Consider the following 25281-nt stretch of genomic DNA (forward strand, 5'->3'; position numbering starts at 1 on the left):
CTCTGAGCTGCAGGATCTGCAGCTGTGAAAGGAAGATCAAACCGGTGTTCCCCTCAGAGACTTTGTAGCCATGGGGACATGTGGCCAACCCTGGACTCGGCGCCCAGCTCAGAGGGGGGACGGTGCACGTGACCATCATCCTGCTCGTGATGATGGCTTTTCCGTGGGCGCCTGGCTGGCCCGGCTTCCTGCGGAGCGAGGGGCAGATCCCCAGGGGCCGCTCCCGGATGGACGCTGGTGTGTCCGGCTCCTCCAGGCCGGCCAGGAGCGTGCTGCTCTCTGGCTGGCTTAGGGAAACTGTGACTCTGTGAAGATGGGGCCTCCTAAGCCCTGGCTGGCGTAGCTCAGTGGATTGAGCGCAGGCTGCGAACCAAAGCATCGCAGGTTCGATTCCCAGTCAGGGCACATGCCTGGGTTGCAGGCCATGACCCCCAGCAACCGCACATTGATGTTTCCCTCTCTCTCTCTCTATCTCCCTCCCTTCCCTCTCTGAAAATAAATAAATAAATAATCTTAAAAAAAAAAAGAAAAGATGGAGCCTCTAGCCCAGCCCTTGAGAAGTTCACGCCAGGACAGGGCAGCCTGGGCGCTGTGCCTGCCCTGGGGACGGTCCCCGTGGGTGGATGGGGCGGCATCTCTGCGCCCCTTCCCCCTCGCCCGCCTTCCTGGAAAGCCCCGGCGCGGCTCATCCGGCTGCCCAGGCCCAGCTCTCGGCCCTCTGGGGCGGCCGCCGCCGTCCGAGCTGGCTTTGTGGTGCCAAGGCGGTGACCCCGGCAGAGCTGGCAGGCGGCCCTGGTAGTCCCAGGACTCTTTCCGGCTCCAACCCGCCCCTCGGGGGGGCTCTGGTGGCATGCAGGGGAGGTGGGCTCTTTCCCCGAGCCGCTTTCTCCCTGGGGTGCCCTTACCTCCCCACCCTCACTTTGAGGTGGCAGGAAATCTGTCGCTGGGGCTGAGGACAGGCGACTGGTGTGCCTCCGCTGGTGAGCGGCCTGGGCCAGCGCCACCCTGAGGAGTCTGCAGGACCGTCCACTGTGGCCAGCAGGGTGCCCCTCGGCAGACGGGCCGTGAAGCGCCCGCCGTCCACAGGCGCCGCCCTCGGGGGCCCTGACTCAGTGACGCTCTTCATCCCACCGGCCCCAGCTCGGCCGCTGCCGTGGCCGTGTGACCTTTGGCAAGGGACGTCCCCCCTCTCCAGGGGCCTCGGTTTTCTTTTCTGCAATATGGGGTGACAGTAGCTCTGACAAGTAGGACATAGGTGTCTTTTTAAAACATTTATTAACTGATTTCAGAGAGGACGTGGTGGGGAGAGAGAGAGACATCAATTTGTCATTCCACTCATTTATTCATTGGTTGCTTCTATGTGCTCTGATTAGGGATCGAACCTGTAACCTTGGTGTATCAGGATGATGCTCCAACCCACTGAGCTACCTGCCCAGGGCCGGGACACAGGTGTGTTTACACCTGCGACCGTACGAGGCTGGTGCCCAAGGACACACGGTCAGGGCGAGGCAGAACTGGCCGGCGCTAATACACAGTGTTAGCGTGGGCACAGGGGGAGGGACCGCCCCGGGTGACCAGTGCGGGTGTCAGGTGGCCCAGGCATTTGAGGAGCCGCCTGGCAACAGGTCAGTCAAGTCCAGGCTTGTGGACGCAGCACCACGTGACCCGTGTAATTATGGCTCACGGTGGGTGACTGGTCGGCTCCAGGGTGGCCCCCCCGTCGGGGATACAGTGGAAGCGCTTGGTGGTTCGAAGAGCTTTTCGGGACACACCGCTCCGTGAAGGGGACAGGGGGGCGAGTCAGCGGGGACAGTAGAACCCCGTCTCATAAAGCATGGGGAGACAGTGGTGAGCGGGCGTTGGTGGGGTGCCCGCCACGGCCCAGGTTGACTCAGCAGGTGCTTGCTCGCAGCCGCCCTGGAGGCGGGAGCCGCGAGCATCTTCATCGTACAAGGGAGGCAAGTCGGGGGCCTTGAGGTCCCGTGGGTCCCCTGGGGTCACGCAATTAGTTGGGAGGCGCGGAGATTGCGGGGCGGCTCCAGGCCCTGGCAGAGAGGTGCTCCAAGATGCTCTGGGGCTAGGGGTGGGTTTCCTTCTTCGTAGTATTTTATTTTCAAGATTCTTTTAACGAGCACATGTTTATAGAACAATAAAAAAAAAAACAGGACAGAGAGTACTGGCGCTGGAAAACACGGCGTAACCTTAACCTTTGAGGTTTGGGGGGGCCTGGAAGGCAGGGCTGCTGACACCCGCGGCGCCCAGGGCTGTGGTGGAGGTGGGGGAGGTCAAGCCCGAGGTGCCTGGATGGTTGCGGGGAGCAGAGGACGCCCGGAGAAAGGTGCTTCCTTCTCTCCTTCTCTCTCGGGGTTTGCCCTTGACCCCAGGCTGCCCTCCTGCTGTGATGCCTGGGCGCCCGTCCTCTGGCCGGAGGGGCCCCGGAGAAGGTGGCAGCACCTCTCTCGCGTCCTTTATCAGTGATACGCAGGCTTGGGTTCCACGTCACTTTTGAAGCGCCGAGATCTGCAGGCTCCCACAGCCCCGGCCAAGTTGGACAGGTTGCCCGGGTTTGCGGCCAAGGCCGGGAGGCGACGGTCTTTGGGGCCAAACCCATTTGGGTTTTAGTGTTGATTTGCTGGCCCAGAAGGGTTCTGCAGCCCGGCACTCGCCCCACACCCCACCGTGCCAGGACGGCAGGCCGGGCGTCTCCGCCCCCGATGGAGGGAGAGGGTAATGAGGGCCCAGCTTGGAAGCTGAGTCACTCCTTTGCTTTTGTGCTTCGTAATCTTTGTCATCCTCCAGTGCCAGCGGTGAAACTCGGTGGTCTGGTTGTTGCTGAGCTGACACTTGGCCCTGGTGGTTATTGATCCCAGCGGTTCCTGCCCACGGGGCGGGCCCGCGGACTGTGCGTGTGCTGGCCGGTCAGAGCCTTTGGCTTCTCCGGGGTAAAGGGGACCCGCCTCTCATAACCAGAGGACAGCCTGAGGCTCAGGCATCGAAATGTGTTGAGGGGAAAATGGACTTCTTGTCACTGGCCTTTCTCCTCTGACGTGGGGAGCTTCCTTTCTCTTTGTTTGCAAGCAGGTGCAAATACTGCATCCACCCATCTGCCCATCCACCCACTCACCCACCTATCTGTCCACTTACCTGTCTCTCTACCCATTCATTCACCCACCTGTTCACCTGTCCACCTATTGATCCACCATCCTTGCACACCTCCATCCTTCCGTACACCCTCCCACCCATACACCCCTCCATCCCTCTGCCTGTCTACCCCCCACCCATCCATCCATCCAGCCACCCACTCACCCATCTGCCTGCCGGCCACCCCTTCTCCGCTCTCCCCCTTTGCCCGCCCTCCCGTGCTTCCATCCATCCCCTGGCTGCTCTGTGCCCGGCTCTGGGGGGAGGCCTAAAATGCATGAGACAAGGGCTACGCCTCTCCGAGCTCCCAGCCAGGTCAGAGAGAAGATATGAACCCAGGTGACTGGGGCACCGGGTAGTCTGCGCTAAGAAGAGGGTGTGAAGGAATTCTACTGGGGGCTGTGGGAAGGAGCCCTGGGGACATGTCACGGGGTGGGCTCTGGCTGAGTTAGACAGGGTGGGAGGGTCCCACATGGGCGTGGGGACGGCAGCCCGGGTGGAAGAGACAGCGTTAAGAAAGGCATGGGGGTGGGAAGCAGGAGGGCACGGGCGGTGGAGGTGAACAGGGGCGAATAGTGGAACCCCGGAAAAGCAGACATGCACGGACCCCCAGGGTCGTGGGTGCCAGGCCAGGGAGTTCGGGCTTTATCGTGTGGGCAGCTGGGGGCCGTGAAAGGTTTGTCCTCGGAGTGTTGAAGGCGGTGGAGGCAGGGGTGGGCGGGGGGACGGGCACACGCGGCCTCTGGTGGGCAGGAGACCCAGGGGATGTTGGTTCTCAGGGCGAGCGACTGAGGGGAAAGAGCACCGGGCAGAGAGCCCAGCCAGAGTTCGAGTCCCGGCAGCTGCCTGCTGGCTGCGGGACCCAGCACCAGCCGCCTTCTCTGCCCCGACCTCCATTCCCCCTCAGTGGGCGGAGGCGGCAGGCGGCCCCTCTGCCTCGTGGACTTCTGCTGGGGAGGGGCGGGGTGCTCCTTCTCCTGCCCCGAGAGGCCACAGCGGGCCTTGGCAGGCCTGCCCTGTCCCCAGGCCCACGAGGACTCCAGCGTCTGGAAGGCCGTGCCGTGGTGCACACGCAACTCCCCTCTGGGACTCGCTCACACCTGCCAAGCCGGGCGCTTTGGGACCCTGAACCCAGGACGCACGGACCGCCCATCCCGGCTCTCGGCCGCCCTCGGAGCACCCTGCCTGACTCCCCTGCCCAAAGCCAGTCCTGCTGTGACCCCGGTTCCCTCTGGGGCCAGATTCCCTCCCTCCTGAATGGAGGCCAAGCGTTTCCCGCAATTGGCAACGGTCGTCACTGCGCAGGGACGCCGCTGCTGTATATTTTGAGACACGGACCAAGCCCCTCCTCCGTTCCAGTGGCCTGAACCGCATCTGACACATGGCTGGCCCAGCTGTCCAGCATGCAGAGGACGGGGAAAATAGAAACCTTTAGCCCCGACTGCTCCATTCTTTGGCTCTGACCCACACGCCCAGGCTGCTCATTTGACAGGTCAGCTGGGAACCGTCCCTCGCGCCCGGTTGCTAGGAGACCTCACTAGCGAGCGATCCCGCCTGCTGCGCCTCTTCTTCCCCCACTCTGCACCCAGCACTTTGCTTCTTCCCAGGAAAGGAAACACCCGTTTCTGAGGCCGGGGCTGGGCCACGGGAGTGGGTCTGAGATGCTCCCTGCCGTCGGTGAGGTGTCGCGTTCGCTAGGTACTGCCTCGCGTGCAGAGCTGCTGCTGGAACTTTCTGCAGGGATGGGAGTGTTCCGTATCTGCTCTCTTCCTTGTGGCAGCCACTAACCACACGCGGTTGGTTATTAAGCACTTGCAATGTGGCTAATGCAACTGGGGAAGTCAAGTTTTAATTTTGTATCATTTACGCAACCGTAATGTGGCCTGTGGCTGCCATGTTGCACAGCATGGCCCAAGTGGGTTCCCGAGAGGTCAGTCAGACAAGGGCAAGGTGCGGTGGTCACTTTTGGGGCACCAACCCCAGTCTGTCCTCCCTGGGGCCCCTGTGGATAATTGCCAGATGTCACTGGGTGAAACTAATTTCTGAAAACCACTTGCATTCCTTTTGCTGTGTTTTCAGCCTGTCCCTGTCCGCAGGTGCCGACAGTTTTCCCAGAGTTATAACTGAGCTATGATTTTATTAGTCTGCTTCATTGAATTATTCTCTGTTGGCTTAATTATTTTTTCTCATTACTGTATCTTCCTATTTATTACTTTAAAGGGTTGCTTAACATGCCACCACTGTCTTACAATTGAGGTTATTTCTACTTTTTGCCATCATAATGGACTAATGTGAACATGACCTTAGTACATGTTTTTGTGGTCCTTTTTGAATTTATTTCCTGGCCTGAAATCATCAGGAGCTAATTTCCATTTTGGTGGACAGTGGTACAAGTCAGGAAGGGAGCCGATGGGCTCACGTAACTGGAAAGTCTGAGGGCAGGTACAGCTTCAGGAACGGCTGGCTCCAGGTGTTCACAGACCCTCCATGCCTGCCCTCCTCCAGTGCCAGCCCTGCTTTCTTGTCTTCATCCTCAGGCAGTCTCTCTAAAGGAGTGGCAAGATAGGCTGCAGGACCCTCCAGACTTCCTTCTGCCAGTGTAAGCTACCCTCGAGGAAGAAAAAGCAAAATTCTAAACAAACCAAAACACTAATATGAACAACCCTGTTGGCCTGTCTTGGGTCACATGGCACGTCTGAACCACTGGCTGTGACCAAGAGGGTCTGAACTGAGTGGCTGGCACTGGACCGTGCACCTGGGCCAGGTGAGCTCAGCCCCTCATCAGTCCCTTGCACCGAGAGTGAGTGGGAGGCGGTTCCCAAAGGAAACTGGAGCTGTGAGCGACCAGGGAGGAGGGGGGTGCCGTCCAGGTCCCCTGCTGTCCTCTTTAGGCCTAATCTCCGAGCCGCTTCCCCGGCTCCCAGCCTGAGCCACCCCCGAGAATCTGTCCCCTGCAGAGTCTTTGCTCCTGCCTTCTTATTTACTCTGCTTGAGTCGGGGCTGCCATCCCCTTCTGCGGATGAGGCGCTGTCACCGATTGGACTCTGGCCCCTGCAGTCCCCTTCGTGGGCTCCGTTTCCTCATCTGCAGAGTGGGTGTTGGGCAGCTGGGGTTTAGGAGTGTGGCCAGTGTTCTTTCTGGTTCACAAGTTCTGTGATATCAGCTCTTTCCCTGGAGGAGGGGGAGGAGGAGGCAGGGGACACAGTGATCAGCCACCGGCCAGGAGGGAAGGGGAGGGCCTGGGGGCTGGCTGTCCCCTACTGGCTGTCACTGTGGACTTTCAGGAAGCCTCGAGCCCCTGGTGGGCCGGGCCCCTTGGGTGGGGCAGAGCTGCCCGCAGGGAGGGCTGTCCCCACCTCCTCCTGGCCGGGCCCAGAGCCACACAAGGGGGAGGATTGTTCCCACAGAGGTGCCTGGGCTGGGAGACACAAGTGGCCACTGTGTCTGCTCTCGAGGGTGTGGACTGAGGCGGTCGTCACTGCTGGCCAGCGGTGCAGGGCTGGGTGGGCGCTCCCCCACCCTTCCCTGGGCCTCAGCCAGTGGGAGAGATGGACGTCAGAGGACACAGACAGCTGCTTGTTCTCGATGGGACTCCTCGCCTGTCACCTCCCACGGGTGCCCTGTCCACTTGGACCACCCTTAGCTTTCCAAGAGCCACCCGCTCTCCGGGATGACCACAGAGATCTTGGGCATCGCTCCCCCACCCTGCTACTGTGCAGAGAGGGAAATGGGGGCCCAGAGAGGACCGTTGTGGAATTACGGGCACCTCTAGCAAAGCGGTCATGAACATGGACTTCAAAGGCACACAGGCTGGAGTTCAACTCCCAGCTCTGTATTTACCTGCTGTGTGACTTGAGGCAAGTGACATGACCTCTCTGAGCATCAGTTTTCTTATTGTGTAACATGAGGCTCCTAACAGTAGTATCTCCTTGGTGTGAAAATTAATGGAGGGGATGGAACAGTGTCCTCTGTCACCCTCTCTAGGCTCTGCTGCCTCAGTTCTGGGCTCAGCTGGTGGCATGTCCAGGCGGCCCTGGGGGCAGGGAGGTCCCAGCGGCTCCAGGCCTGTCTTGGGCAGTGCCGGAGGCCAGCCGGACAGCAGGGCCCGGGATACTCTAAGCGGAGGGCTCAGCAGTTTTGCTGCATTTCATTGGCTGACTCGCTCCCATCCCTATCCCTGAGCCTGTCTGTCACTGTGTTCTGATTGGCCGGCGTGAGTCACCTGCCCACTGCAGAGACAGGTGGCGTTCTTGTCCTTGAGTCCTGGGGTCTGGGGAGGTGGGTGGGTTAGCTCTGCTGCAAGGGAGGGCCTGGATGCCAGCCCACAGGCGCCCTGTAGGCAGGAACTGTCTTGCTCACTAGGAAACGTCCTCACGCCAACCTGGGCTGGCTAAGTAGTGGCTGAGTGAAGGGATAGGGGGTAAGCTGACTTGTGGCAGCTTAGTGGAGGCCTCGGATCGGTCCTGGGTGGGTCCTGATGCCGCTCAGAGCCTGACGGCCAGCACCTGCCTCGCTGGCCTGTGGGTGGATGGAATTCGGGCAGTGGCAGTCGCCCAGCTGCCCTGCGCGCTGTCCGCTGTGATTGTCATTTATGCTCAGCAAAGGGAGCCCGGGCCAGGACCTGGGCACTTGCCAAGCCGGGCCTGTGGGGAAGTGACTCAGAGCTCAGGCAGGCCTGTGTTTGGAGCCAGCCCTCTCTGCCACCCCCACACTGGCTGTGTGTCCTGAGGCAAACCACTGTGTGTCTCTGAATCACACTGGCCTCATCTGGGAGCCGGGGGCGCTCACATTTATCCCTGAGCACCGGATGGAAGGCGAAGTGAGAAACTGCACACACAGCCTGCCCGGGCACACGGGCGTGAGCGCTCACGCTGCCTTAGCTGTGGTTTGTTTTTTTTTAAGATTTTATTTATTTATTTTTAGAGAGGGAAGGGAGGGAGATAGAGAGAGAGAGAGAAACATCAATGTGCGGTTGCTGGGGGTCAAGGCCTGCAACCCAGGCATGTGCCCTGACTGGGAATCGAACCTGCGACACTTTGGTTTGCAGCCCGAGCTCAATCCACTGAGCTACGCCAGCCAGGGCCTTAGCTGTTTTTTCATCATCTGCCGTTGTGACGTCCTCTGGGGCCTGCAGGCGATGGGTCGCTGTCCCGGCCAGGCTTTTCAAGACTTTGATTCTGGCCAAGTCCCTGTGTGCCACCGTCGCCGCTCCCCCCTCCCTGGCCGGCGCGGGCCTCTGGAACCCGAGCCAGGTGCTGGGCCACGGTGCCCCTCAGTGTGGTGGTGGCGGTGGCAGCAGCCCTGCCGGAGACCTGGCCCTCCAGGCGTTTGTGGTCAGCGCGGGCCTTCAGGGTGGCGGGCAAGGCGGGTTTTGTGCAGTCCTAGAAAACGGACCCTGCCCGCACCTCCGCCCCCAACTCCAGGACAAGACCTCCCTTTGTTGGGAAACCCAGAGGAAGGTGCCAGGCGGCCTCCTTCGCCAGCCCTCAGCCGTGAGAGGTGAATGGAGGGGGGGGGGCTTTGCCCAGCTCGGCCGGCCTGCTCTCCAGCAGTGGGGGGAGCCTGGTCAAGGCCACCGCAGAGCCCTCCAAGCGAGTCTCGGGTTTGCAGTGGGGCTGTGCACAGAGAGGAAGGGTGTGTCGATGGCCCTCGAGTGGGGCAGGTGCATGACCAGTTAAGGGTGTGTGTGCACAGGTAAGACAGACACACGGACAGACAGAGAACCTGACTGCCTAACTGATGGGGTTTTCAGGGGCTCTGAGGAAGCTTCCAGAATTGAATTAGGGGAGAGCATGGCACCTGGTGTGAATTCTGAGGCAAGGACTGAGCCCGAGGAGTGGCCCCGTGTGAAAACCCCAGCCCTGGCCTGGGCTCTGGGGCCGGACAGGGAAGGGTTCGTAGACTCTTGGCGATGGAGGAAGAAGGCGGCTGCGAGAGCGCAGACCAGGAGCAGGACGGCCAGGGTTCCAGACCCAGCTGTGTCACCAGCATCCCTGCGGGCTCTGCCGTGGTCTCCTCGTCTGGACAGGAGCTAGCAATAGCGCCTGCATGGCAACCCACGTTGAAGTGTAAGCCAAGATTCCGTGCAGAGTGGGCCCATGAATAAGGGTGGACTTTGCAACTCAATTAACTGAAACATTTACCTAAACTGAGAAAAAATTTACAAGCGAATATAAGTAACAATTGCCTGTTGGCATGACTCCTTCTAGAAGGCTCTCCGGTGAGACTTAATGCCCAGTTCCCACCCTGCCCTCAGAAGCCTGCTGTCTCTCCCCTCTGGCTCTGGGGGGCGGCTCTCTCCAGCTGGACCTTGAGCCCCTCTTGGCCAGGGGCAGGGCCTCTGTGCCCCCGAGTTGTGGGTGCCTGTGCCCAGCCGGCCTGGGACCGCTCGGAGGTGCCTGTTGGCGTCTGGTCTCGGAGGCGTCTGGGTCCTGGGGCCGACAGGGAGCTCTCGCACAGCAGTGCCAAGTGCGCAGGGTCTTGGGACTTACAGGACCCAGATGGGGTCACATTCTGATGCCACCAGCCTAGATCCAGTCACGTCCCCTCTCCAAGCCTGGACTTGCCTGTCTGTAGGATGGGGACACTGAGGCGCTGGTCACTGTGACGTTCACGTGAGGGGACGCGAGTGCCTGTCCTCATCCTTGGGGAGCTGGGTGCGCTGGGGGCACGGGCGTTTCCAGTGCATCGCGTCACGTCTGGCAAGGCCCGAGTGGCCCGTGCTGCCCTTACCGGGGAGACCCGGGCCAGGGGCCTCCCGCCCCCTCTGTGCTTGTGTTGCTGGCAAGGGATGAATTCACACGAGGGACAGCACATATAGTGGAAATGAGACAACAGGTTTGTTTATGAAGAACGTGTGAGCACGAAGCTGCAAGCAGGCACCCGGCTAGTCCGAACGCCCCACGTGTCGAGGAAGTAAAGTTGTCAGGAAGTCTGCCCGTAAGTTTACTCTGTGCACCTGAGCCGAGGCTGCAAGCGGGCACTCAGCTGATCTGAGTGTGCGGACTGTCGGGGTTCAGGGGTCATGCGCTTTAGTCAGTTTCTAGGTTCTGTCTTCCTCTCCCCCGTGTAAACCTTGGGAATAACGTGCAGCTGCAAAGGCTTCCTTTCCCAGCTAGGAAGGGCTCTCCGTCTCAGCGAGACGGCCACGGAGGCCCCCTTTCCCAGCACGGAGTCTCAAGGACCCCCCTCCTCCTGCGCCCGTCCTGCCCGTGGCGTGGGGAACACCTGGCAGTCTTATCAGGCCGAGCTCAGGGCTGCTGAGTCAGCGGGGGAGGCGTGCCTCCCTCCCCCTCCCTGTCTTGGTTTACTATCTGTCCCACCCAACCACACTGTCCCCAGGGAGGCACCTTGGCGGAGCCTGACACCCGCCTGGGCTGTGTGTGGCTTCCCAGCAGATCGCCTGCCAGAGGCTCTGGACGAGCGGCCAGTTTTGTGAGCCCCTGTTGCAGGAGGGAGCGCTCTCTCTGAGTAACCGCCGGGCCCTGAGCAGCACTCGGGGGTGAATGCAGCAGCTCCCCGGGGCTCACAGGACCACCCGAGGGGACCGTGGCTTCTGCTCCCTCTTCTTGGACGCCAGCTCACCACGGGTGGAATTGCTCGTGCCGTTCGCCCGGTGACTTCTCCCTCGCCCTCAGTTTTCACCTCCTTGTAAAACACGTGTTTTAGCACACAGTTGCCCACTGTAGCCGTTCCTCAGTGTGCACAGCGCCCCGGCATTGGGCGCATTCTCACAGCGCTGCCGCCCAGCCTTCCCCACTCTCCGTCTCCAGAACTTCTTCATCGTCCCAAACAGACACTCGGTCCTTATTAAACACAGACTCTGCGTCCCTCCCAGGGGGCAGCCCCGGGTGGCCTCTGTTCTGCTGTGGGGCTCTGAATTGGACGGCGCCGGGCACCTGTTGTGAGCGGAGTCACACTGTGTCGGTCCTTCTGTGCCCGGCGTGTTTCCCTTAGCGTCGTGGCTTCCACGTTCATCCGCGTGGTAGCCTGTGTCAGCATTTCCTTTGTACGGCCGGATAATAACCCTCCACCGACTGTCTGGACCACGTTTCATTGACCCGTTTGTTCGTCTGCTGATGGACACCTGGGTTGCTTCCCCCTCTTGGCTCCCGTGAACGGTGCTGCTGGGTGGCTGTCGTCCCCACCCCAGCTTTCTGGGTTTTGTTTTTTTTGCTTATTGACATACCCAGGGCTGGCACCGCCGGGCCACAGGCGAGTTCTGTGTTCCGCCTCTTGAGAAACTGCCAGACGGTTGCCCACGGTGGCCGCAGTGGCCGCCTCCTGCCTGACGCTCCCAGCAGCCGCGCACGAAGATTCCAGTTGGTCCACAGCATCACCAGCACTTCCCTGTCATTTAAGAAAAATGACAGCCATCCCTGTGGGTGTGACATCCTCTTTCTCTTTTCCATCAAGTGAGAAACAGTTGTTAACGCCCATGTGAAATGCCATCGAAGAAGCACTTCTGGTGTCACTGGTGGGCACGTACTGAAACCCCTTAAACCTCTTTTCGTTTCCTGTTTAATGTGTATCATTTTATGAAGTGATACAGAGAAACGCATGCAACCTTCCTAGTAACATGTCAAACAACACAGAGTGAAAGGCCCTTTGCCTCTCTCCCCGGCCAGCGGTCAGGCAGTATCTTTCTGGAGTTTTCCATGCATTTACATGCAGGTGAACATTCACGAAAGCATCTTTTTTTCCATTTTTGTATAAGAGTACCATGTTTATTGTTCAGTGGCTTGGAATTTTTACTGAGCAACTCAACAGTCTTACCAACAATCTGTTGGTATTTGCAGAGCTCTAGGCCGCTTGGGTATTTTTATTTATCTCACGTGTGCCCTACTTTTACAATACACTTGGTGTCATCGAGCACAGAACGGTGTCTCTCACACGTGCTGGGAGCGCGGGCCATTGTCAAGAACGGCGTACCCCCGCCCCCGCCCCCGAGTCCGCCCTCAGTCCCCCAGCTGGACACCCGGCCTCCGTGTCCACACCCCGCGGCCTCTCTGAGCTGGCGTCCGGGGGTCTGTTTCCTGCCGGCCGAGCACGCCTCGTTGACCTTCTGTCTCCGCTTTGCAGGCCAAGAACAAGGAGACGGGGGACTTGGCCGCCGCCAAAGTGATCGAGACCAAGAGCGAGGAGGAGCTGGAGGACTACATGGTGGAGATCGAGATCCTGGCCACCTGCCAGCACCCCTACATCGTGAAGCTCCTGGGGGCCTACTACTACGACGGGAAGCTGTGGGTAAGGGTGCCGCCGCCTGCCCTCCCCCTCCCCCCCCGCTCCCCCCCAGGCCCTTCTGGCCTGGCTGAGGGCTGGGGCAAGGAGAAAGTGAAGTAGGGGGGCTTCCAGGGCCCCCTTGCACCCCCTTTCTGCACAACCTGCCTGGGCAGTGTTTGGGGTGGTGGCAGTGGTGCAGGGCAGGGAGGAACTCTGAAGCGCTCTTGCCTGGTCTCCTCCAGCCCCGCCTCTGCTGCTTACGAGGTGCATAACTCTAGGCGAGAGTGCTTCACCGCTCCGCGCCTCAGTGTCTCCCTCTGTAAGTGGGGATAACAACAGTACCTGGCTCACAGAGTTGTCCTAGGGACTGAGCGAATTAATCCCCGCTGGGCACCTGGCACAGGCAAGAGCTTGGCGAGTGTCGGCGGCTCTTGTTACTTGTAGCAGTGAAATCGTCCCTACCACTGTGGTGGCTGCCACGTGGGGATTCTTCCAGTGGCAGCACCAAGGAAGGGGGTCCTTTAATAGCCCCCCATTTCTCTGGAGGGCCCTGGGTCTTCCGGGTGTGCCCTGCACCACTCAACGTCGCCCCCATAGACTTGCCCTGGCATTAGCGCCTCTCCGTGCATAAAACCCAGACTTCCTAGAAGGTTCGTGTCTTTCCGAACGTTTCTCAGCCAATGCTTTATTTGTAAAACTACATGTTTGTGTCCCCCAAACTCGGTACGGCTGTAATAAAATGATGTGCCGGAGAAGTCTCTGGTGCATTCTGGACACGGGTGGGAGGCTTGTCGGGCCGCTTGTGGACCTTTCTCAGGGGTTGCGTGGGCTCGGTGGGGCTGGCGTTGCTGGAGGTATGGGACTGGGGACGTCCAGGCTCACGTTTCTGCACACGGCACGGTCACTGCCGGCCGCCAGTGATGGTTGGGGAGTCAGGAGGGGCTGTTCTAGCAGACATTTCGCCTCCTCATTTATTGTGTGTAGAAAAAGCGTTAGTATGTTTCCATTACATCTTAGAAAGTCAGTGTGGAGTTTGGAGTTGACTCGTTTTATAATTTTTCCACCCAAAACAATGGGAAGTCGGCCCCCACGTGGCTCTTTTCTTTGCGCAGAGTGTCTGATGTTGAGGAATAGAACTACCGACGTTTACCAGGGAAATCCGAGAACAGGGTCCTGTTGTCCCTGAAACCCGAGGAGAGTTCAGGCGCTGGGTTGAAGTTCCTGCCTCTTGTGTGCCAGGGACGAAGGAAGCCAGTCTGAGGTTGGGCAGGAATTTGGCCCAACCTCGGAGCTCTGTCCGCTGAAACTGAGGGTGCCCCCCGCCCTCCGACCGCGGCCAGCTCCCCTCCATTCTCTGAGCGTCTCCTTGGGGCCCTGCTAGGTGTCACCGGGGGGATAAAAGCACCACCAGCTGGTGTCACCTGTAGGTTTCAAAGCTCCTCCTCGTCCACGGTCTCCAGACACCTTGGAGGTGAGCAGGGCAGGGAGACTGGTCACCCTTTCCCAGAGGAGGGACAGAGGTCCGGAGAGGCAGGCCCCTTGCTCGTGGTCCCACAGCCGAGGCCCAGGAAGCTGCTGCCCACGCATTTCTTCTGTCTCGATTTATGCTTTTTAAGTGGTTTTTCTTCCTTTAAGAAATGCAGCGATTACAGTCGACCCCCGAACAGCACAGGGTTGCCCTGCGCAGGGCCACTGGCTGTGTGGATTTCTCCGGTAAATACCGGTACCGCTTCCCCCCGAGCCCGGGGGCCCGCGGACGCGGAGGGCCGAGTGCGAGCACTGCTCTGCGCCGTGTTACACAGGGGAGCGGAGTGCCCTCCTGGAGCCAGTGCCCTGCGGCAGTCGGGTGCATCTGTGTCGCTGGTTCTGGGGAGTCGGAAGGTACGAGCGGATTTGCGGCTGCATGGTGTCGGCCCTCCTAACCTTCGTTGCTCAGGCGTCACCTGCGAGTGAGTGGCCACCAGAGAAGATGAGAGTACGTAGACGGGCAAAAGGGAAAAAAAAAAAGATCACTACCATCCAAGTTTTTATTGCTGGAGATGACCACTGATAATGGTCGGAATGTGTTTTTCTAGACTTTTTCTATACATACACGCTCCCATACCCACAGGTTTGTTGTGTTTTTTTTTAATGAGTTTGTACTGTATCTGGTTCCTTTTTTTTTTTTAAGATTTTATTTATTTATTTTTAGAGAGGGAAGGGAGGGAGATAGAGAGAGAGAGAAACATCAATGTGCGGTTGCTGGGGGTCATGGCCTGCAACCCAGGCATGTGCCCTGACTGGGAATCGAACCTGCGACACTTTGGTTCACAGCCCGCGTTCAATCCACTGAGCTATGCCAGCCAGGGCTCCTTTTACTCTTTTTTATGGGTGGTACATTAAGAAGAATTTTTCATGTCCATAGGGAAATACCTGCATCCTTAGAGTCTGTGTTTATTTCTGTAGAATTCCACCTCCTGACGGTGCTGCTCCATACTAATGCGGCAGGTGGTGGTTTGGTTGTAAACGACTTCAATGGACGTCTCTGAGTGTTTGTGTTGTTGCTTGAGAAACTTTTTCGGGGCTTGCTTCAGATTTCTGAGCGTCCCTTGTGCCGCCAGCCCCACAGAGCCACGCTTGATAGGGCGCAGAGGGGTTCCCCGTCTTCTCGGAACCCGTCCTCCCACAGATCTGTCCATCCACCCCGCTGTCCCTCCCCACAGCCTTTCCGGGGCTGCTGGTTACATGCCCATTAAGAAAAACATCTTTTATGCGTCTGCGGCCATTACCGATGGTGGCTGGGTACCAAGGTCATTACTGTCTCAGGTCCAAAGGCAATACAACAGCAGCCAACCTGTATATCAAGGACGTGCTGTGCGCTAGGCCTCTTGGCTGTGAATCGTACTCCCATTGTGCGGTTTCTTCTTCATTCTGTGAAGCTGTTATCTCCCGTTTACAGATGGAAATGAGAAACAAAGAGGCTAAGTGCCTCCCCTGCCCCCTCCTCCCCAAGGCCACCCTGATAGAGAGCAGCGGAGCTGGGGAACCAGATAGAGGAAGAGGACATTGTGTGACTGGACCGTGACTGCTGAGGTTATGCGAAGAGATAATAACAGCCGCGTCTTCTGGCCCCGAGTTGTCACTCGAGGCTGGTATTTTCTCTTCCAGGGCTGCTGCTGTCTCGGCCCCGTTTCTTACCTCCTGTTTTATAGCCACCCTGACAGCCTCCCTTTGCTGCTTTGTCCACCTTGAAAGGGGCCACCTCCTCATTTTGGAGACTTGAGTGGAGCCGGGGAAGGGGCACTAGAACTGGGTGGATCAGGAGGGACAGGGGGTTTCAGGCAGTGAGGACAGCGTAGGCCCCGCTGTGGAGGTGGGGAAGGTGTGGCATGTTCGGATGAGGGGTAGACAGGGGGTTCAGGGTGTAGGCGGGGAAAATGAGGGCAGTGAAGTAGTTGGCGGCTGTGGCGTGCAAGGCCTTGAATGCCAAGGTGAAGAATTTGCTCTGGATCTTCTAGATCTGTTCCCAACATACAGCCCTAAGACAGGCAGCATTACCTGGGGCCTTGTTAGACATGTAAAATCTCAGCCCCCAGCCCCCTGGCCCCGTGCAGACCTCCTGAAGGAGAACTCTGCGGAGGGGGCCCAGCAATCTGTGTTTTAAGGAGCCTTCTACAGGGCTCTGAGGCTTAAGTTTGAGAACTGTCATTTTGGGTCATAGAGGCCCTGTGACGATTTTCCCAGGGGAGAGGCACACCTATTCTTTGTTTTAGAAAGAAAATGATCACTTTTCAGTGCTAGCCACATTGCAAGCGCTCAGTAGCCACAGGTGGTTAGTGGCCAGCAGTGTGAGAGAGTGTTTACTCTGCAGCTCTGCACCCAGGCCCCGGTGGGTGGGGGGGTGTGAATGCAGGAAACCCCGGGCCCACCTCCTGCATTTGCTCTGGTTTCTAACTGCCCCCAGCATCCCCCACAGCCCGGAGCACCCCCCTCCCTGCCCCCCAACCCCCAGCCCTGAGCCAGATTTCCGCCTCTGGGAAAGTCTTTCAAGACGGGGGTCTCTTTTCCTACCCTTATCACGGGAATGAGAGAGTGTGCCATTTACGGTACATGGTGAACGTTGAACAGTCCGCCCTCTGGGGAGAACAGGCCTGGTTGCTGGCCTCTGCCCGTCTGGGCGATGTCCGTGTCCCCACCTCGGTCGGTTTCAGGCTGCCTGGAGACGTCACTGCGGCAGAGTTGGGGGGGACGTGGCCTCCACAGTGACACATTTCTGTCACACTGACACAGGAGCTATGTGTGCATCGCTTCAGTACAGAGAACAGGAGAATGTGGTGGAATAGTTAGGAAAGCGGTGCGTTTTTGAGTGTGTCTCATCTTTGTTTTTAATGTGATTTTTAAAGCCAAAAGGTGATATAATGTAATTTTAAATAATGGTTGTGTTTCACAACCAGCTTGCAAAAATTCCTGAAAATGTAACAGTTGGTTCCGATGAGCCAGTGACCGATGAGCCAGTGACCAGCAGCTCCAGAACCCCGCCCCGCCCCCCGCCCCCCCCGCCCCGGGGCCAGGCCAGAGGAGTGGTGACTGACCACAGTGGGGCTGCCGCTGGGTGTCACACAGCCCGCCACGCCCTTGCCAGATGAGGCAGCTGGGTTTCAGAGAGGGTCTGGGACCCACCCAAGGTCACACAGCAAGTCAGTCCCGAGGCCAGACCTGCAGAGGCCCTCAGGGGTCGCTGGAGAGAGACCCCGCTCACATCCCCCCGTCCTGAGCAAAGGCTTCCCACAGGCCACGTTGTCCACAGAATGTATTTGTCAAGGAAAGACTGTCTGAACCTACTGAAAATGTATTTTGTTTGTTTGTTTTTAAAGTATGTTTTATTCTGCTATTACAGTTGCCCCATTCTTTCCCTCCCCTTTAACCCTCTCTGCCCTGCACCCCCTCTCCCTCCAGCATTCCCCACCACCGTGAGTTCTTGTCCATGGGTCGTGCATGTCCATGGTCGTGCATATAAGTTCTCCGGCTTCTCTGTTTCCTGTACTGTTCTCAACCTCCCCCTGTCTGTTTTGCACCTACCAATTATGCTTCTTATTCCCTGTCCCCGGTCCCCCCATTTGCCCCCCTCTCCCTGCCTCTCTGCTGATAACTCTCCGTGTGATCTCCATTTCTGTGATTCTGTTCCTGTTCCAGCTGTCTGCTTCGTTTGTTGCTGTTGATTTAGATTGAGTTGTTGGCAGTTGTGGGATTGTTGTCCTTTTACTGTTCATAGTTTTGATCTTCCTCTTTTTCTTAGACGAGTCCCTTTAACATTTCTTATCAGAAGGGCTTGGTGGTGATGAACTCCTTTAACTTGATCTTATCTGGGAAGCCCTTTATCTGCCTTTCCATTCTAAACGAAAGCTTTGCTGGATAGAGTCCTGTGGGTTGTAGGTCCTTGCCTTTCATGACTTTGAATGCTTCCTTCCAGCCCCTTGGTCCCTGTAAGCAAACCTACAGAAAACTTTTCTATGAGGATGCACTTGAACTGGCCTGGGTGGGGGTGGGAGCTGGGGTGGGGGTGCTGTGGCTGCCGGGCCTTTCTCTTGGTTTTGACCGTCCTCTGGCCGTGGCTCCCTGGTCTGCGTGCGTGCAGGGGACGCCGCGCTGAGGTTGTCTGAAACCACGGGGAAAATTGGGTGGAAAATGCGCCGTGGCCACTGCCAGGAGGAGCGCTCCGTGGCTTTGTTCTTCTCTGAAGTTCCCCGTTCGGCTTCGTGCTGGATCTCGTGTTGACTCCTGAGCGGCTCAGCCCCTTAGTCTTATAACCCTCAAAATGGGCCTCAAAACCCTCCGGCAGCTGCGTCACCCACCTGCCCCTCGCGCCTGGGGCCCTCAGGTGCATGCTCTCATCTGGAGCGCCCGCGACAAGTACCTCGGCACTCGGCTCCGCCCACGCAGTCACGGGTGACTGTGCCGGAGGGGAGCGGCAGAAGCGGCGCCGAGAGGAGGCCGTCCCCGCGCCAAGGGGCGCTCCTGGTAGCGCAGGAAACCCGTTAGCCCTTCCTCACGGCCCGGGAACCGCACGCCCACGGCTGAGCAGCGTGTAACCCGCCGTCTAACGTTCATCGTGAGTTTTGACACAGTCACTTGGACCCTAGAGATCTCTCTTATTAACACCCGGCATAGAAATATCTTTTGAAAAATGTAAGTTGAACTTCTGTTCGATAAAGCTCCATTAATCCTGTAAATGTTCTCAAATATTGGTTACTGATGGACAGAGCAAATAAAACACTGCGTTACCATAAAAGAAAGAATCTATCCGAGCCACAACTCGGAGGACGTGCCCAGAAGCAGGACCCCCAGGGCAGAGAAGAAGGCCACGGGGAACGGCGGTTTTGCGGCTCACGTCTGATACACTCAGGGTCACAGGAGAGAAGGGGAGGGAGGGACCAGAAGTCCAGGGGTGGTCTACTGGAGGCGACCCATAGAGGAAGTGGGAGACAGCACGGTGGGAAGGTCTCTGGGGTTGGATAAAAAGCAAAAGAGGAGCTCGTGCTCCTTGCTCATCGGCGGGTGCGGGGACTGATGAACATCCACAGCACGTGGAGAGGGGGTGCGGGCACCAGGGGACATACGGTGAGGGGTTCTGTGGTCTCGTGCTCCGGCACCGTCAGAGGGTCCAGCAAGGAGAATTACTCTGACATTTCAAAGGCGTGTGGCCCTACCTGCATGAGAGCAGTGGACGGAGCTCACTGAGGGTAAAGACTGACGTTTGCTGAAGAGGCCCCAGGCCTGGGACGTGACCACCCGCATGACCTCCCCAGTTAGGAATCTGCGATTGGAGCGTCCTGTGTGATTGCTTTTGGTCCCTGAGCCCGTGCGGCTTGCTGAGCAGCCAGCGAGTTGCCCCCTTGCGTCCTCCTAGTCTAGACCCGTTGCCTGGAACGCACAGGCTGCCGGCAGCCTGCCATCGGGGCCTTCCCAGGCCTCTCCTTCAGCTCTTCGGGGCCACGTGGGGCGGAACCTCCATGTCTTCGCCTTCTTCCAGCCCCACCCTTCTGGCATCTCTGCCTTTCACCTGGGGTGACCCTTCCTGATCCTTTGCTGTGACCATGTCATCACCCCCAGACAGAAAGATGACATTGGGGGGGTTGGCAACACCAGCACAGAGTGAGGGGGGGCCTTTCTTGTGCCCAGCAGGCCTGGCTACCTACCGCCGGCCTGCCCTGGAGGCCTGCACAGGTCAAGGTCAAATGCTGTGTCGCCCACACCCACCCTGGCTGCTGAGTCTGGTTAGAAAGTTTTTCAGGGAGTGTGTCTGCCCAGGAGTCTCTTTGCTGTCTACCGAACAGAACAGGGACTTCTTCGCTGGGCATGGAGTCTTCTCGGTCCCCCCCCCCACCGCCCTCACCCCAACGGGTTCCTACCCCCCCCCCACGCAGGGGCATGAATTACTATTTTTGGTGCTACGGGTCCACAGTGTTTATTGTACGGCCCTCTCGGTAGGGCCGCCTCTCCCAAGCGTCCTTCCTCCTCTACCTCTGTAATAGTTCATGTAACTTTAAAAAGGTGACTCACGCTTTAGAAATGAAACACGTTTATTTAAAAGGAAACTTGCGTCTCACTACTCCACATGGAAAACGAGGACCCACTCGCCATACATAGAAATAAAAGAAAACAAATCAGCGAAGTTCTGCCCCGACCCCTGTGCTTGCTAGAGCTCTCCGCCGGAGCCCCCCGCACGCTCCCGCCCACAGGGGAGCTGTCCCAGTGGGCTCCCCAGCACGAAAGCACTGAGTGGACGAGGTGCGGGGTGACAGAGGCCAGAGGCTGCCCCAGTGCTGGGCGACACCCCAGATTCCGTTCCTTATCTCGGAGCCTTGCTTGGGGGTGTGCCTCGTGGGGTGTGGTGGATGTTTGGGCTGGCCGCCCGGAAGGTCAGGGGTTGAAGATGAGTCAGCCAGGCTCAGTGACTTGTCCTGGGTCATGCAAGGGCGCGGGGACTGAGCTTGGCCCCGCCTCTGCTGGACAGGAGGTCTCGCACTCGCCGCTCACTTCTGGATTCTCGTCGTCTACCTCTGGGCCGTTCCGTCGGTTTTAGCTGTGGGGTCCCCTTCTGCTGACATCATCACAGAAGTCCTCTCGGGCCCCGGAAACCAACAGCTGGTCCACGGTGGGGCGGCTGGTCCCCTCCACCCTCAGTCCACTGCCCCCACCCCGCTCCCGAGGTGGCCCCCAGAACAGCCCTCAGGCCTGTGGGTTCTCCGTGGCCCACACTTGGATTCGGCGCCCTCTCTGTGTGAGGGGGGCTGTCCTGTACGTGAAGGGGCTTCTAGCAGCATCCCTGCATCTACCCACCACATGCCCGTAGAACCCCCCCGCTACCTCCCTGCTCAGCCCTGACAACCCAAAATGTCTCCAGATGCTGCCAGGCGTCCCCTGGGGGGCAACATCACCCCAGGCTGAGGGCCACGGGTCTCTCCCACTCCCAGATCTCGCGGTGGGGGTGGGAGGGTGTCCCCACGGCAGGCGGGCGGGCAGGCACTGGGAGGCCCGGCCCCCACCTGTGTGGCGAGCCTCGGAGCGGGTCCCAGACGGGCGATCTCAGGCCAGATTTGGCCTGTGACGCGTTCTGTTTGGCACGTGTGACGCTTTCAGACATCTGTTGTTAGTGATTTGTCGGAAGATGTCTCGTAGAATGCTGGGCTCTGCCTGGCCACCGTGGCTTGGGCTGAGCAGCAGCTGCCCCTCCCCCCCGGCAGGGGTGTGGCCTCCAGTTAGCCTCAGACCTCACCACTCCCAAGCGCTCCTCTCCCCCGCCTGGGGGCTGTTTGCCATTGGCGTGTGGGGCTGCTTCCCTGAAAGCAGAATTGAGAGGGAGGGGTTCCCATCCCAGGGGTCTGTCACAATGCGGGGAAGTGGAGACAACCAAGAGGACTGAGTTCCCAGGAGAGTGAGTGAGGGGACGCGTTTTCATCTCCGCAGCCTGCCTCCCCTCCTGGGAGGGCTGCTGCCCCGGCGCAGGGGGCACGGGAGCCAGGCTTCCTGGCCCGAGGAGTCCAAAAACAGGCTCGTGGGGGGTCTGTGAACTTCCAGTACCTGTGCATCAGGTGTGTGTGTGTCCAGGGGTCACCCTGGAGGGGTGACCGTGGGCCTCTCAGGGTGTGACTTCTTATCTGGAAAGTGCACATTTTTGCAAAGAGGAACAGCAGGTCCCAGGGTTACAGCAGGGTGTGGGCGGGCAGGCCTGCTGGCCACATCTGTCCACGTGACCACATGTCACCACCCGGGGTTTCTGTGGCTGGTCCCCTTGGACTCAGAAGCCGGCAGAGGGTCACTGACGGAGATTGCATCTGTGGTCCGAAGCAAGGCCGGAGCTGCGAGGAGACTGGGGCTCGGCGGCAGCCGGCAGCCACGTGGGCGTCTCCAGAGTCACTCGGCGTGGCAGATGGGGTGCCGGGCGGGAGCCAGGGGACCCGAGGTTTTCCTGGATCGGGGACTGGCTGGCTGCATGACCCCAGCCAGCCTCTGGCACCACGGCCCCTCCTGGCCAGCCGGGAGCGGGTGGAAACCCGCAGATGAGGACCAGCAGGCCAGGTCGCCGGGGTTTGTCTGGGTCCCGCTGCCGGAGGGGCCGGGCTGGGGCGTCTGGGTCACGTGTACAGGAGCAAGGGTGGCCCTGTGGCCCGGCCACGCTCCCGAGCCTCTGAGCCACCTGACCCGTCCGCCAGGGTCGTGTGCTGCACCCGCGTGCCCCTCACGTCCCTGCTCACCCGCACGCGCGTCCCCACTGCTCACTGCCTGTGAGGCAGGTCCTGCAGTGACCCCCACTTTGCAGGGGAGCAGACTGGGGCTCCCATCTCTGAACTTGTCCCAAAGTTGTGTCGTCCGTGGGGAAGCCAGGAGGGTGCGACTCCGGTGTCAAAGTCCTGTGCTCACCTGAGGGGACGAGCGCCCACCCTGCGCCGTCTCCCGGGCCCTGCCTGCTGGGCCCTGTCTCCACGTTGCCACCCCCCCCCCTCGGTGGCACATCCCACCTGTCCCTTGAGGACATGTCAAATGCCACAGGCCTGGGACAGTTGTAGGGGACCAGGCTGTCTCTTTCCAGCCTTAGGGCGTGTCTGTGTTTCCTGGGCCCTGCTCACTCCGCACGGATTTGGGAGTCCCGCTCCTGACCCCCCCCCCTCCGCCCCCGCCCCACCCGTCCTGTCCCTCAGGGCAGCAGCCTGGTGCTGGCTCATCCCCCCGCCCCCATGGGCCCCGCACAGCTGGTTGTGGGGGAGGGCGGTGGGTGGACCCGATCCAGCGGGTCACAAACATGTGGGCACAGACCGGCCTGTGTCCCTGCCCCCCGCCCCGGGGAGGAAAGTCCAGTGTGCACCCGCCTGGGGTCTGGTCCCAACCCTGGTCTGGGTGTTTCCCGGAGGGCGGTGTAGTGGGGACAGGGCGATGACAGTGACTTGTGTGCCCTGCTCTGGCCGGGCGTCAGGCATGTTGTTGTCGTCACTCATGCCGTCTCGTTCAGTGCCCCGAGGCTGCCTCAGGGGAGGAGCGTGCTGTTCCCGTGTTAGAGGAGGACCTGGAGGCTCGGAGAGGTCAGGCATGTGCCCAGAGTCCCCCAGGGGCGGCCTTGGGACTTAACAGTCAGAGCACGTTGACCCCAAGCCAGTGCTCCTGACCTCTGGACTCAGCGGGGTCAGAAGGAGTTGGGCACCCCTGAAGTTGAACCACCTCAGGGCCACCCCAGAGACGCCCCAGGACTTGGGCCAGCACGTTGGGACGTGGGGCCACCTAGGACTCCCTAAGTGTTGTGGCAAAGGGGCCAGACAGACTCAGGGGCTCCCCGATTGTCACCGGGGAGCCCCAACATCATCCCCTGTGCCCAGGCGCCCTTCTTCCCCCTCGGGGGCACTCAGCTTCCCCCTCATGGGGAGCCCGTGTCCCCTCCGGGGCTCTCTGTGGGCGCGCGGGTGGGCGGGGCGGAGGAGCCGGCCGTGTTCCTGGAAGGCCTGTGGGCCGGGCCGCCTGCTCAAAGGCCGCATTGTTTGGACTGGAGCTCGGAGGTGCGGAGGCTCTGGGACCCGCCTCCAGGGACAGGCGGCCAAGAGAGAAGCTGTGGATGTTTGTGTGTTGACCATCATGGTTTTTGGTGGCTGGCTCTGTGGACTCCTTCCTACAGGCCTCGGTTGAGTCACCAGAAGTCTGTTTTCTGTGCTGATGGAATGTCCCCACACCCAGGGGACAGTGCCTCTCCGGGAGGGGGACCTGGGGGGGGTCAGCCTGTGCCCTGCTTCCCCAGGAAGAAACAGGCTCAGGGAGGGAGAGGGGTTTGCTCAGGACCGCCTGCTAACGTGTCTTCGCGTCCTGGAGCCAGGCAGACCCTGGTGTGTCACTGAAAAGCCCAGTGGCTTTGGGGAAGCCCTTTCCCCACCAAACCTCAGCTGCCCCCTCTGCAAGCAAAATAGGGACGAACCTAACCGCTCATGGGAGCACAGGAGGATGGATGCTCCCAGAATGCTTAGCGCGGTGCCAGGCCTATGTCAGGGACCAGTGATGGCGGCCATTGTCTCGACTGTCGGGGGACAGGAGAGCGAAGGACAGGCTCGCTGTGTCTGGCTGTCTTTGCAGAATCTGACTATTAGCTATTTTAGTCACCTTCTAGATGTTTTGCCTTGGTTTCTGGGCATGTTAAGGCCACTGAAACATTGCATTCATATTCATTCATGCATTCATATTCATTCATTCATTCATTCATCAAACCCTTATTGCTGACGCACTAGGTTCCAGGCTCTGTGAGTGGATGATATGAATGGACTTTAAAAAAAATATTTCGTGCATTTATTTTTAGAGAGAGAGGAAGGGAGGGAGAAAGAGAGGGAAACATCCATGTGTGGTTGCCTCTCGCGCAACCCAAGCAGGTGCCCTGACTGGGAATCGAACCAGCGACCCTTTGGTTTGCATGCTGGCACTCAATCCTCTGAGCCACACCAGCCAGGGCTTTGAATAGACTTTTATAAATATAAACTGCCTGGTCAGTGACAAAGTGACTGCAGTCCCCTTGAACCCCATGATGTTACTGTCGCATACGACTTTACCGCTGCTGAAAGCTTCATGTCCCGGCCAGGTGAGGGCACGGAGGCTCGGAGCAGGAGTGGGGGTGTGACAGCCCCACAGGAGGACAGCGGCAGGTCTGGGGCCATGTCCAGACCTCTCGCCGGGGGCTTGCTTAACCTCAGTCCCACGCGTGTTGCCCACATTTACTGTTGAGCACCTTTGTGTACCCAGTACCCGCACTGGCCGCGGGACAGGCCCAGGAGGCTGGCTAGGGGCCCCAAGCCCAGGGCGCTGAGGCGTCACCAGGATGTTGGTGCCTCACGCCCGGCCGGAACGTCCCCCAGCTGTCTCTCAGGGACTGCCGGGCTGTGGCGTTGCCGACCCGGTTCTGCCGCTGGGCCCCTTGGCCTGTGAGCTGTCAAACTTGATGTCCACGCACTGCGGGTGGTCCCAGGGCGTCTTATCTGGGCTGGAACGTCCTGGCTCCCTTATCTGCAGGGCAGCCAGCACTCGGTGTGCGCGGAGCAGTGGGGCCCAGGGAGGGTTGAAGCCGGGAGGTACAGGGGCCCTTCCCATCACCCACCCACAGACAGGGTGCGACTCCAGCCGTGTGTGGCTCCCTCCTAGAGGCGCAAGGAGGGCGGGGTGGGGTCACTAGGTCTCCTTCATCAGGCAGGTGAGTGGAACCCAGATGTGGCACCCAAATAGAGGTCTCAGTTCAGATCCTGGCTCTGCCATTTACTCTCTATGTGACCTGCATAACCTTCCTGAGCCTCAGTTTCCCCATCTGTAAAATGGGAGAAAAAATACCACTGAAGGCTGACAATAATTTGTAGCGTTTGTCGGGCGTTTGCTTGCCGCGTGCCAGGTGGTGTTCTGAGCGCCTGGCACCATCCCCTTTGA

At 59.3% G+C, this 25281-nt stretch overlaps 1 protein-coding gene across 1 annotated transcript in view; it reads left to right on the forward strand.

Moving 5' to 3' along the window:
• STK10 (serine/threonine kinase 10) overlaps window positions 1-25281 on the forward strand; it is an 87737-nt gene that overhangs the window by 8775 nt on the left and 53681 nt on the right. The window contains exon 2 of the mRNA XM_045823789.1: window positions 12223-12387. Coding sequence (XP_045679745.1) covers window positions 12223-12387 — 165 coding nt within the window. The remainder of the gene's footprint in view (window positions 1-12222; window positions 12388-25281) is intronic.

This window comes from Phyllostomus hastatus, unplaced genomic scaffold, assembly GCF_019186645.2.
Source record: "Phyllostomus hastatus isolate PE091 unplaced genomic scaffold, TTU_PhHast_1.1 phas_contig_150, whole genome shotgun sequence".
NCBI classification, from domain to species: domain Eukaryota; kingdom Metazoa; phylum Chordata; class Mammalia; order Chiroptera; family Phyllostomidae; genus Phyllostomus; species Phyllostomus hastatus.